This window comes from Vulpes lagopus, chromosome 6, assembly GCF_018345385.1.
Source record: "Vulpes lagopus strain Blue_001 chromosome 6, ASM1834538v1, whole genome shotgun sequence".
Lineage (NCBI taxonomy): Eukaryota > Metazoa > Chordata > Mammalia > Carnivora > Canidae > Vulpes > Vulpes lagopus.
Genome location: NC_054829.1, coordinates 60,132,244 through 60,145,252, shown reverse-complemented (window position 1 = coordinate 60,145,252; position 13,009 = coordinate 60,132,244). Strand labels below are relative to the sequence as shown.

Genomic DNA, 13,009 nt, shown 5'->3' with positions numbered 1-13,009 from the left:
TGCCTATTTGTTTATTCTTCTACTGGGATATTTGTGTTTTTCTAATTGATTTGAGCTCCTCACTGTATTTACTGGAAGTATTTTTCTTCTAGCACTTGCCCTTGAAATCTATTCATGATGTTTTCATTTTTATTTAAAGATTTATTTATCAGAGAGAGGGAGAGGGGGAGAGGGAGACAGGGAGAGAGGGAGGGAGAGAGCGCACATGTAGGGAGAGGGCAGCAGAGGGAGATAATCTTCCAGCTGACTCACAACTCTGAGATAATGACCCCAGCTGAAATCAAGAATCAAATGCTTATTAACCAACTGAGCCACCCAGGCACCCCTGTGATGTTTATAAACCTACATTAAACTTATATCGTCAAATCAGGCTTATCCTTGGAATTTCTTTTCTTTTGCTCTTCCTAAGTACTTCAACATGCAGAACATTAATAATTGCTTTATTTCCTTCCCTGCCCCATTTGAGTTGGTTCTAACTTCGTTTCTCCCAAGTTAACCAGGTGTCCCAGTTTTATTTGTTAAATAATCTATCTTGGTCTGTAGAGACTTGAAATGATAATTTTCACATAAAACTCATATATTCCTTTTTTTTCCATTTCTTTTCTTTTGATGTAACATCTATTAACTATGAAATACACAAATCTTAAGCATTTAGTAGCTGACTTTTGACACATGCATACATCTCACTACCCATTTTTACTGATGTTTTACTTAGTATTTCTCAAAAGGAGTTAAATATTTCTCAGTCAAAAAAAATAGTCTTAGCTTTACCACTTATTTATTTCACAATGTGAGATTTCTAAACTTGATTTTTTCTCCTTAATGATAATGAATAAAATACAATCCATCTGCTTAGTATTGGTTTCTGATGTTCTTTTTAACCTGTTTCTCCTTTTTTTCTCCTCCTTCCAATAAATAATTTCACTTCTCATTACCTTAATTTTAATGACCCCATCTTGTGGTTCACAGTGTTGCTTCAGAAAAAGCTTTAATTTATCACGAGAAAATAAGTGTTTTCTCCGGCTACCAGGGAAAAAGGAGGAAAAAGAGTGAAGTGTTAGTATCAAAGAATTCATTTCAAACTCCATAATCTCTATAAATCCACAATCTCAAATTCAAGTTTAGGAAAGAAGGATATTTCATTTTCCAATAGTATTTATGTAGAAGTTATGAGAAACTTTATACAGAAGTATTTATGTTGAATGTTATAAGATCAACTTGAGTGGATCTATTATAAATGTGCTTTACAAACATAAGATACACATTTGCTGCATAAGAATCACTTAGAAATCAAATAAACCTCAAGGAATACACTAAATACACTATTAGTGTATTTATTGCTATTACTAAATACACTATTTAGTAAAACCAAATTTTAGAAAATGAGATGATCCTTTCTAAAAATATAACCATAGAATTTTTTTTTTTTTTTTTTTTTTTTTTTAGATTTTATTTGAGAGAGAGACACCACAAGCAGGGAGCAGGGAACAAAAGAAGAGAAGTAGACTCCCCACTGAGCAGGGAGTCTGACATGGGTCTTGAACCCAGGACCCTAGGATCACAACCCAAGTTGAAGGCAGATGCTTAATCCACTGAGCCACCCAGATGCCCCTAAAATTCTTTAAAAGACTAAAATCAGTAAACTACCAGATATCACATAACACTAAATCAGTCAACATTCAAATGCATATTGTGAACATTCTTGAACATGTTTCAAAATATTTGTATTTAACTTTCATATGGCAGCCAAAAGTTCATGGAATTAAAATGAAAGAGAGTTAGAATTAAGATTATAAAAATATGCTATTTTTGACTCTTCCTTGCCCCCAAATTCAAAAACAGCAACCACAATGGTAACAAACACCATCAAAATCAAATCAAAAACAAACACCCCCCCACCGCCAACACCCAAATATTTCTGGGAAATTTCTGGAAACAAACTAAATGTTTTAATTGAATTCAATGTATTCCTTTCAAGAGAAAGCCAAGTCAAAAGCTTCTAAGAGTGAATAAACAATATAGTCTTAAAGTAGTAGCCTCCTCAAAAATGTATATTCTTTTCTTATAGAAAGGACTATATGAAAGAAAGGATTGGTTTACTGTGATATCCCAGTACTATATATACAGTAGATGGCAATAAGAAGGTAATTAACTGTGGACTAGTGAATAAATATACTAGTCCTCAAGAATTGTATTGTCCTACATGGCGTCTTCTAGCCACATGTAGTTTTTTAATAAAATTAAATGTTAAGTTCCTCACCATTACTAGCCACATTTCAAGTGATCAATAGCTACATGTGGCTACTGGCTACTATAATGGACAGCACACATATAACTTTCCATTTTTTGCAGAAAGTTCTACTTGTCAGTGCTACTGTTATATCAAGTCTTCCTACAGAAATAGTACCATCTCTTCATTATACAGCAGCACTATCTGTTGATGCTAACAAAGAGCTGCAAGTCATTTAAGTTTTCTATTATCATGTATAACATTCTTACCTTATCATTCTTTGGCTCTCCCATTAAGAAAGAAATTACTTACTAAAACTGTAACCAAGATCCAGGAGAATTACATTTAAAGTATAAATCAAGGGGTACCTGGGTGGCTCAGTCAGTTAAGCATATGACTCCTGATTGGGCTGGGATAGTGATCTTGGGGTTGTGAGATGGGAGTCCTGTGCTGGACTCTGCGCTCAGCATGGAGTCTGCTTGTCCCTCTGTCTCTGCTCCCCTCAATCCCCACTCACTCTCTCACTCAAATTAATAAATAAATATAATCTTTTAAAAAAGTGTAAATAAAAAAGTAAATAGAAAAATGAATTAAAGGAAATTATATAAAGAACGTGTCTTGAATAACTAAAGGCCAAAAAAAGATAAAACTACGAATAAGGAAAAAATTGGTGGTCTCTACTATTCATTTGCCCATAAATTAAACAAATTCAAAAATCTGAATAATCTAGGGGCACCTACGTGGCTTAGTTGGTTAAGTGTCTGCCTCCTGATTTCAGCTCAGGTCTTGATCTCACAGTTATGAGTTCAAGCCCCACTCGGTGTGGTGCCTACTTAAAAAAAAAGTTCAAAAAAAGTGTGAATAATCTATAAGCATTATTTTGGGAATACTGTTTTTCAACATAAAATAAGATGCAGAATGCTCCAAAGATCTTAAATTAATGATGGGTCCCCAAAACCCAACCAAACACAAAACTACACACATCTCCTTAGAGTATCTCAGGATTCACTCAGCATTTATTATCACTTTTCTTTTGGACTCATGAGTATATATATATATATATATGGGGGGATAAGAGGTATATGAGAATAAGTAAAATCATTTTATTTCTAAGATTTTATTTATTTGAGAGAGAGAGAGAGAGAGAGAGAGAAAGAGCGAGCACAAATAGTTGTGGTAGGGAGGAGAGAGAGAGAGGAAAAAGCAGGCTCCCTGCTGAGAAAGAAGCCCAGTGTGGGGCTCAATTCCAGGACCCTTGGGGATCATGACCTGAGCCGAATGCAGACAGTTAACCAAGTGAGCCACCCAGGTGCCCCAAGTAAAATCATTTTATATCAAATGAAACACAAGATTGACTACTAGGTGGCAAGTTGATAGTTGGCTGATAATGTCAACTTACTTTCAGATGACTAAGGGCCTAACCCCAGCAGGCAACAAAGGGTACTGTCCTAAACTAGATCTGTGTAACCTAAAGCGAATACTTTTAAATATTAACCACTCATTACCCCTCTCTTTTGATTAGGACTCAAATAGGAATTTATTTATTTATTTATTTAAAAAAAAAAGATTTATTTACTTAATGAGAGTGTGTGAGCAGGGGGAGGGGCATAGGGAGAGGGAGAGAAAGACTCTCAAGCACGACTCTACACTAAGCATGGAGCCTGACACAAGGCTCAATCTCTTGACCCCGAGATCATGACCTGAGTTGAAATCAACGGTCAGATGCTTAACTGACTGAGCCACTCAGGCACCCCTCAAACAGGAATTTTTGAAGATACTAATTTGTTACTACTTAACTTTCTTAGGGAATGGAAAGAGACTGATCAGATGTTTGTGTCTAATGAATATTACAAATTACGTATTTCTAAGTACCATCAGTCTTCTCAGCATTGAAAATTGAGTTCTCTCATGAGAAGTACCTCATAAATAGGATCCTTCTTAATTTTTTAGAGTGAAGACACTTTGGGGTTAGTTACAAAGGGCTCATGGAGTCCATTAGGATTCATTTTATCAGTCTGTAAGTGTACATTTATTTTAAAAAGGGAACAATCACATGCAACACTGTTTGTTCTATAGCAAATCTTAATTGAATATAATCATTCTCTTTTAAACCAGCATAGATAAGATACTGAGTTTTACCTGATTTGTGTTGCTTTAACAATAGCACACTCATACAATTCTTTTTTAGTGGGTTGCACCTTGTACTTGAATAATAAGGGATCAACTGCATCTTTTTTCTTCCTAAAAAGAGCAAAGATACAAAGCAGTTAATAATTTGTTTAAAAATGTAAGATTTTAAGTGGAAATCTAGTTTCTAAGAACACACTATAACAGAATCTAATGTATTTTTAGTTTACCTAGGATTTTATATAAGTTACTGAATCCCTCACCATTCTATTAGCCAAAATAGCACAAAGCACTATTTTAAGTTAGGTAGGTATTTTATTCATTCAATAAATTTTCCTGTGTGAGGAAATTAACTAGAGATAAATAAGCACAGAGTACCCAGTTTAGGTAGGATAAATTTGTAAACAAATAGCCCTTGGATCTTCTTTTAAGTTTTCTTCTTAATAGCTATGTAATCCAAGAGCAAAAGTGGAGATAATGTAGTTTACTCTGTTTTAAGAACTGGCAGAAGCTATGCATTTAATCCTTGCCTCCACCAACTTCTCATCTTATCTCTCCTTTGAAGATGTATTCATCTATCTGTCCAATAAATAGTTAAGAGCCTACAACATGCCAAAAACTAAATAATAAGAATTAAGTAGTGAACATAATAGAAACATAGTGGGGAGACACATGTAAGCAAACAAAAATATACATCAGGGTAGGTGCTAAGTGCTATTAGAAGAATACACTGCAGGGTGGAGGTACTCTATTTTGTATAGTGACAGTCCTGATACACTGACCAGATAGGCCTGATAAGAAGTTAACAATTGTGGTGCCTAAGGTGGCTTAGATGGCTAAGCAACTGCCTTCAACTCTGGTCATGATCTCCAGGTCCTGGGATCAAGTCCTCTATCAGGACCCCAGCTCAGTGGGGAGTCTGTGTCTCTGTTTCCCTCTCTGTCTGCCTCTGCCCCTGCTTGTGCTCCCTCTGTCTCTCTCTCAAATCAATAAATTAAAAAATCTTAAAAAAAAGTTAACATTTAAGCAGAGATCTAAAAGAAAAGAGGGAGCAATTCATGAGAAAAATCTTAGGGAAAGGAGTTTAAAGGAAGAGAGAAGAGATGTGTAAAGGCCCTGAAGTGGAAGTAGGGCATGGTTTGCACAAGAAGCAAAAGAAATAAGAATAAAAGATCCAGTCAAGAGAGGAAACAGAAGGGCCAGATTATAGGCCATCAGTAAGGGTTTGGATTTTACTCTGAAAAGACACCAGAGGATACTGAATAATGCGGAGATAATGATTTAACTTACACTTCAGAAAGAAGTTACTCTGGCTGCCAGAATGTGGGGCAAGAGTGCAAACATGCAATGAACCAAGTGAGAAGTGATGGCAGTACAGACTAGGGTGCTAGTGGTGGCAGTGAAGAGACAAGTGATTGGATTCTTGAAAAGCTGCCTCTGTGAAAGCAAATGCGTATGTACGGGGATTAAATAATGATTATTGAGAAGAAAATGATATGAAAGGATGATAAAGGGAGCATTCAGCAATGAGGGTCAGATATAGTCAAAGTGATTTAGATACAGCACACACGAGGTAGTGGGTGGGGAGATACTCAGCACAAAAAGGAAGTATGAGATAATCACACAAATAAAACTGAAGTATTTACCTTTAACAGCAGTAAGTTCCTAGTTGTCAGACCAAGGATCTTTACATTGAGACCCAGTATACACAGAAACCAGGAAATATACTCAATCATTCACTCTGACTATATGGAGTGCAGTCTAATATTTTCTATTCCATTAAAGTTCATCATTAATTTCACAACCTACATGAGGCTATAACCTGTGGTTTGAAAAGCACTGTCCCAAGAGAACGTATCAAAGAGAGAATTCCAAGTGTTCAGAAAGCAATATGATAGGAGTTCCCAATACTGATACGAATTTCTTGAAATGATAAGAGGGAAAAAGAAAAGCAGGTTTTAATGAATCAGTAGCAGTTGTTTAAGAACAAGAGACCTGATTTTTTATCTTTAAATCATTTTTTGAACTGGTGCTAACTTAGCAATTAACCACTACCATTTTATACACTTAAAGGGTATTAAGGCTATAAAAATGTTATTTTTTGCATACAAAAATTATTTTTTGTTCTTGCTATGTCATGAAATTTATGTCTGAAGATAAAGCATAATATAATCAAAAACATTTTTTCCAATCAGTGAAGATATTCTTATGGGATTTTTGCTATAACGCTTACACAAAACTCTATATAGAATAAAATCATAACTGGATTCTTTCCAAGGAAGTAGTTAGTAGAGACCAACAGAAACAGCTTCTTATATGGATTCACCTATAAAAAAGGAATTAAAATATAATATTAAAAAGAAACCTCATTTTAATAATTTTTCTCCCTTGCTTCCTAAAGCCTAGGCCTAAATAGCTAGAATATTAAATTGAAGTTAGTGATCTTAACCATGACTGTGACTAATAGATGGCAAACAGACACATTAAAAAATACTCAAGGGGTGCCTGGATGTCTAACTCTTGATCTTGGCTCAGGTTATGATCTTATGGGTGGTGGGATCAAGCCCCGTGTCAGGCTCCCTGCTTGGCAGGGAAATCTGCTTGATATTCTCTCTGTCCTCTTCCTTTGTCCCTCCCCCCGCTCATGCACACACGGTTGGTCTCTCTCTCTCTCTCTCTCTCAAAATAAATAAATCTTTAAAAAAATACTCAACATCTGGGGCTTTTAGGTGGCTCAGTTGGTTAAGCATCTGACTATCTTAGCTCAGGTCTTGATCTCAGGGTCATGAGTTTAAGCCCCACACTGAGCTCCACAATGGAAGTGCAGCCTCCTTAAAAACAAATGCTCAGGGCAGCCTGAGTGGCTCAGCGGTTTAGTGAAGCCTTCAACCCAGGGCCTGATCCTGGGGTCCCAGGATCGAGTCCCATGTCAGGCTCCCTGAGTGGCGCCCGTTTCTCCCTCTGCCTGTGTCTCTGCCTCTTTCTCTCTCTCTGTGTCTCTCATGAATAAATAAATAAAATCTTTAAAACAACAACAACAACAACAACAAAAATGCTCAACATCACTAATAATCAGGGAAATGCAAACCAAAACCTTACACCTATCAGAATGGCAAAAATCAAAGAGGCAAGAAATAAGTGTTGGTGAGGATGTAGAGAAAAAAGGACTCTGATACACTGTTGATAGGAATGTTAATTGGTATAGCCACTATGAAAAACAGTCTGGAGGTTCCTCAAGAAATTAAAAATATAAATAAATAAATACACACACACACGGTGGAATATTAGGCAGCCATAAAAAAAGATGGGATCTTGTTTTGTAACAACATGGGTAGACCTAGGGGGAATTATGCTAAGTGGAGTAAGTCAGAGATAGGCAAATACCATATGATTTCACTTATATGTGGAATCTACAAACCAAATGAATAAATAAACAAAAAGCAGAATCAGAACTAAGATAAGAAAACAAACTGATGGTCAATGGAGGGGAGAGGGGTGAGGAATGGGCAAAATGGGTGAAGGTGAGTGAAAGATACAGCCTTCTGGTTATGGAATGAATAAGAACAGGAATACAAAGGTACAGCATAGGGAATATAGTCAATGATATTGTAACAGATGGTAGCTATACTTGTAGGGAGCATAAGTTTAAGAACTGAATCACTATGTTGTACAGTGTTAAGTATAAAGAGATGCTGAATCACTGTTTTTTTGTTTTGTTTTGTTTTTTTAAGTAAGCTTTATGCCCAATGTGGGCTTGAACTCACAACCCTGAGATAAAGAGTCATATGCTCTATAGAATGAGCCAGCCAGGAAGCCTGAATCACTGTTTTATTTTTCATTTTTATTTATTTTTTTAAAGATTTTTATTCATTTATTCATGAGAGACACAGAGAGAGAGAGAGAGAGAGGCAGAGACACAGGCAGAGGGAGAAGCAGGTTCCATGCAGGGAGCCTGATGTGGGACTTGATCCTGGGACTCCAGGATCAAGCCCTGAGCTGAAGGAAGGCACTAAATCACTGAGCCACCCATGGATCCCCTGAATCACTGTTTTATTTATTTTATTTTTTTATTTTATTTTATTTTATTTTATTTTTTTGAATCACTGTTTTAAACCTGAAACTAATATAACATTTTGTGCCAACTATGCTATAAATAATAAATAAATAAATAAATAAATAAATAAATAAATAAATAAAATTTAAAAAATAAAATTAAAGTGGCCTCAGGTGTCTTATTAGAATATTATAGTACTGTTCACTGACAATAGGGAAGAAAAAGACACAAGACATACCGGAAAAAACATTTTTAATTTTGAGATGCCTAAAAGGCAGAGAGGGAACAGAACAGAGCAATAAAGATTTAAATAGCAGTTGTGGAGAACAGAGGAGGGAGTGGAGCTAAAACATGGAAACTTTTAACCAGTTGAAGACTTAGCTGAGATTTTAAATTTACCTGTAGACAATGCCAATCTACATGTGCTTGTGTGATTTTTTTCCAGGAGTACTCAGCTGACCCAGGCTGTCAACTGACTGAACTTCAGAAGGTTAGTTTCTTTATCATATGCACCATAGAGTGATTAAGTATAATAATCAGAGTACAGAATGAATTTTCTCAAAGTAAACTAAATTGGAATGTATAGGTGTAACTGAATGAGGTGAACTTCAATTACTCCTAAGCAGCTGACTAGAGTTAACTAGATACTTTCAATTTTGTAAATTCTAACGCGTATTGTTGAACCATATCACTTGGATGGATTTTACACTGTATTATTACAATGGAAAAAGAGAAGGGTTAAACAGAAAATTATTTCAATGGGGTATCATTAGCTAATCTGATATACATTTTAAAAATTAATAAAAACCACTTACCCATTTTGAAAAGAACTGTTTTGTGTTTCTGAATCATCACTATCACTGATGATGATAGTTTCTCCATCGACACTACTGACATGTCCATTAGCAAAGCCATTTTGATGTGATGGAGGGAGGACTTCCAAAATCCTACATTGTAACCTGAAAGAAAATGATACATTAAAAATGCAAATTATTTGACATTTTATAATCAAACATTACAGGACAACCTAATTATTCTGAACTGAAAAGTTATTTTGTTTTATAGAAACTATGACTCTGATGTAACCAAATTAACAGAAAATCTGTGACATCCAATTTAAACAAAGGTTAGATACAATTTAAAATAATACAAGGTCAACTTATCAAGATTCTTAGCAATTACATTCTTAATTAAAGTTACTGCTTAGAAAATCAAATACTGGCATAATATGTCATTATACAGATTGAGTCTCACAGTTTTTCATAGCATCCAGCATTTTAAATTCTGAAGTTCTCCTGATCATAATAACCTTTTTTATTATCACTGTACTTTTGTTGGCATTTCTGATGTCACAAAACTTCCTATTCACTAGTTCTATTACCTCTATTTTGAGTTCCTTTACCTCTGCCCACTCTATGTGGATTTTATGGGCTGCAATTTCAGACATATTTACCACAACTGAAATATTTCTGGGTCTCATTTTTACTCTGCCAATTTGTGACTAATAATTAAAATGTAGTATATCCATACAACGGAATATCATTCACCACAAAAATTAAAATGAAGCACAGATGAACCTTGAACACATTATGCTAAATGAAAGAAATCAGACATAAAAGGCCACATAGGATACGATTCCATTTATAGGAAATATTCAGAATAGACAAATCCATAGACAGAAAGTAGATGGGAAAGGGAAGAGGGCGAGAATAGACAGCAATGGGTTGTGGCTGCTAATAGGCATGGACATTCTCTTTGGTGTATTGAAAATGTTCTAAAATTAGTTATAGTAATGGTTGTACAACTATGAATATATCAAAAACCACTGAGCTGTATATTTCAAATGTGTGAATTTTGTGCTATGTGAAATGTATCTCAAGTTGTTAAAAAAAAGACTGAATAACAAACAAAAGCAGAGTACAGTAGGGAGTGAGAGAGAGCGTGTATTGCTGGAATTCTAAGTATAGCATCTCTACAACTCTTAGGCAATCCAGGGGGAGGTTTTATCAACTAAGAATATCTCAAGTACATACAGGTACATTTATCAATAGGGTTAAATCCCTTTTATCTGAGAAAAAGTGGTATCACTCATTTGGTCATCTTATGTACCGTAATCAAGTTTTGATACATTATGGGCATTCATTAAACTGTCTATTCACCATCCCCATTCTTCTAGGAACTTCATTCTTCCCATACCCTACCTCTTTCTACATGGCTATTAGTAGGGCTGTCATGTTCCCACAAGGTCCTGGCCAGAGTTGATACTGGGTGGGCACCTTTTTGCTGAGCCAATACATTTTTTCTAAGATTATATTTTTTAAAAGATTTATTTATTTTTAGAGAGAGAGAGAGAGAGTGGGTGAGAGAAAATGTGTGCAAGTTGTGGGGGAAGGGGTGGCAGAGGGAGAGAATCTCAAGCAGACTCCCCCTGAGCTGCAGTCCAATCTAACAACCCATGAGATCATGACCCAAGCCAAAATCAAGAGTCAAACACTTAATCACCTAAGCCACCCAGGTGCCCCAATCTTTTCCAAGATTTTACAATTTGGAATCTACAGAGTAAAAAATCAGTCCCTCTCCCATCATAGAATTTGTAAGATATAAAATTCTGGTGCGGTGGGCAACCACATTTCCTGCCACGAGAAGCAGGTAATTTGTTCAGTGAGAAGATAAAGCCAACAAGAGAGAAGAGAGGAGAGGGATCCCTGGGTGGCGCAGTGGTTTAGCGCCTGCCTTTGGCCCAGGGCGCGATCCTGGAGACCCGGGATCGAATCCCACGTCGGGCTCCCGGTGCATGGAGCCTGCTTCTCCCTCTGCTTGTGTCTCTGCCTCTCTCTCTCTCTCTGTGACTATCATAAATAAATAAAAATTAAAAAAAAAAAAAAAAAAAAAGAAGAGAGGAGAGATGGCAAAGGTACTAGAGACAATCAATTTTCTTATTCCTGTTCTTCCTTAGACTTAGCTGTGCTTTTCTCATCTCAGGTTTAGCTGTTTAATCTTTCCTTTGATTCAATAAACTGGTAATTGACATTTTGCCTATATTTTTCCAAAATTAATTTTTGTCACTTACAGCAGAATAAAGAGAATCATACAATTCCAGAAAGACAAACAGTATATGCAGACTGGATTCATTTTGGGAAGCTGGTGAGTTTTTATGAAATAATAGCACATATTTTCATTAGTGTACATTGTATCGTGTGTTTATTAACTCTCCTTTAGAACACCTTGAGTATGCCCTAAAATATCTAATAGTGCTGTTAGGCACAGAAAAAACCAGGACCATGAATTTCCTGCCACGAAATTTTTGCACTATTCCCAAACTGAAGAAAGCAACTGGTCTTACAGCACCCCAAGGTTTAATAATCAACAAAATGTAGACTACGTAGATGAATCCAACCCTCAAATCATATCTTCTTTCTTTGTTCATTTTCCCTCATTCTGAGTCTTATATAGGTTACAAGTATCGTATGTGACTCCTTTACAACCTGTTCTTAAAGAACTGAGGAAAAAAAAAAGGGAAGTGATTTATTTTACTGGCACTAAATTTAAGAAGATTATAAGAAAAGATTATGGACAATTGTATGCTGACAAACTGGGTAACTTAGATAAAATGGACAAATTCTTAGAAACACACAAAGTAACAAAACTGACCCAAGAAGAAACAGAAAATCTGAATAGATCTATAAATAGTAAGGAGATTAAATCAGTAATCAAAAACATTCCAACAAAGAAAAGCCCAGGACCAGATAGCTTCACTGATAAATTCTACTACACATTCAAAGAATTAATACTAGTTCTCAAAATCTTCCAAAAAATTGAAGAGGAGATAACACTTGTCAACTCATTCTATAACACTACAATACCCTGACACACAAACCAAACACATGGCAGAACATATAAAGAACTCCTATAACTCAACAAAAACCAAACCCAATTAAAAAACAGGCAAAGGACCTAAACAGACATTTCTCCAAGAAAGATACAAATGGCAATAAGCACGCGAAAAGATGTTCAGCCATCATTAATCATAAGGGAAATATAAAATCAAAACTGCAGTGAGATACCACTTTATACCCACTAAGATGGCTATTATTAAAAAAATAAAAATGAAAAATTATGAGTGTTGGTGAAGATAGAGAGAAATTGGAACCCTTGCACACTGCTGGTGGGAGTATAAAATGATGTAGTTGCTGTGAAAACAACATGGTGGTTCCAAAAAAAAAAAATTAAACATAGAATTATCATGTGACCCAGCAATCCTACTTCTAGGTATATGCCCAAAATAACTGAAAACAGGAACTCAGCAGATAATTGCATACCAATGTTCAGAAGGGCTTTATTCACAATAACCAAAAGGTGGGAAAAAAAACTCAAATGTCTACCAATAGGTGAATGAAGAAACAAAATGTGGAATATACAGCAGCCACAAAAAGGGATGAAGTTCTGATACAGGCTACAACATAGATGGACTTTGAAAATATTAAGCTCAGTGAAATAAGCCAAACACAAGATAACAAATATTGTATGAATCCACTTATATGAAGTACCTAGAATATGAAAATTCATGGAGACAGAAAGTAGAATAAAGGTTACCAGGG

At 35.6% G+C, this 13,009-nt stretch overlaps 1 protein-coding gene across 3 annotated transcripts in view; it reads right to left on the bottom strand.

The window, feature by feature from the left end:
- The window catches only part of BAZ1A (bromodomain adjacent to zinc finger domain 1A), a 90,316-nt gene that overhangs the window by 45,882 nt on the left and 31,425 nt on the right, over positions 1–13,009 (bottom strand). For all 3 annotated transcript variants that reach the window (XM_041759346.1, XM_041759347.1, XM_041759345.1), the window contains 3 exons: positions 9,227–9,370; positions 4,370–4,471; positions 936–1,023 (listed from right to left, as the gene is read on the bottom strand). In XM_041759346.1, the coding sequence (XP_041615280.1) occupies positions 936–1,023; positions 4,370–4,471; positions 9,227–9,370 (334 nt within the window). The remainder of the gene's footprint in view (positions 1–935; positions 1,024–4,369; positions 4,472–9,226; positions 9,371–13,009) is intronic.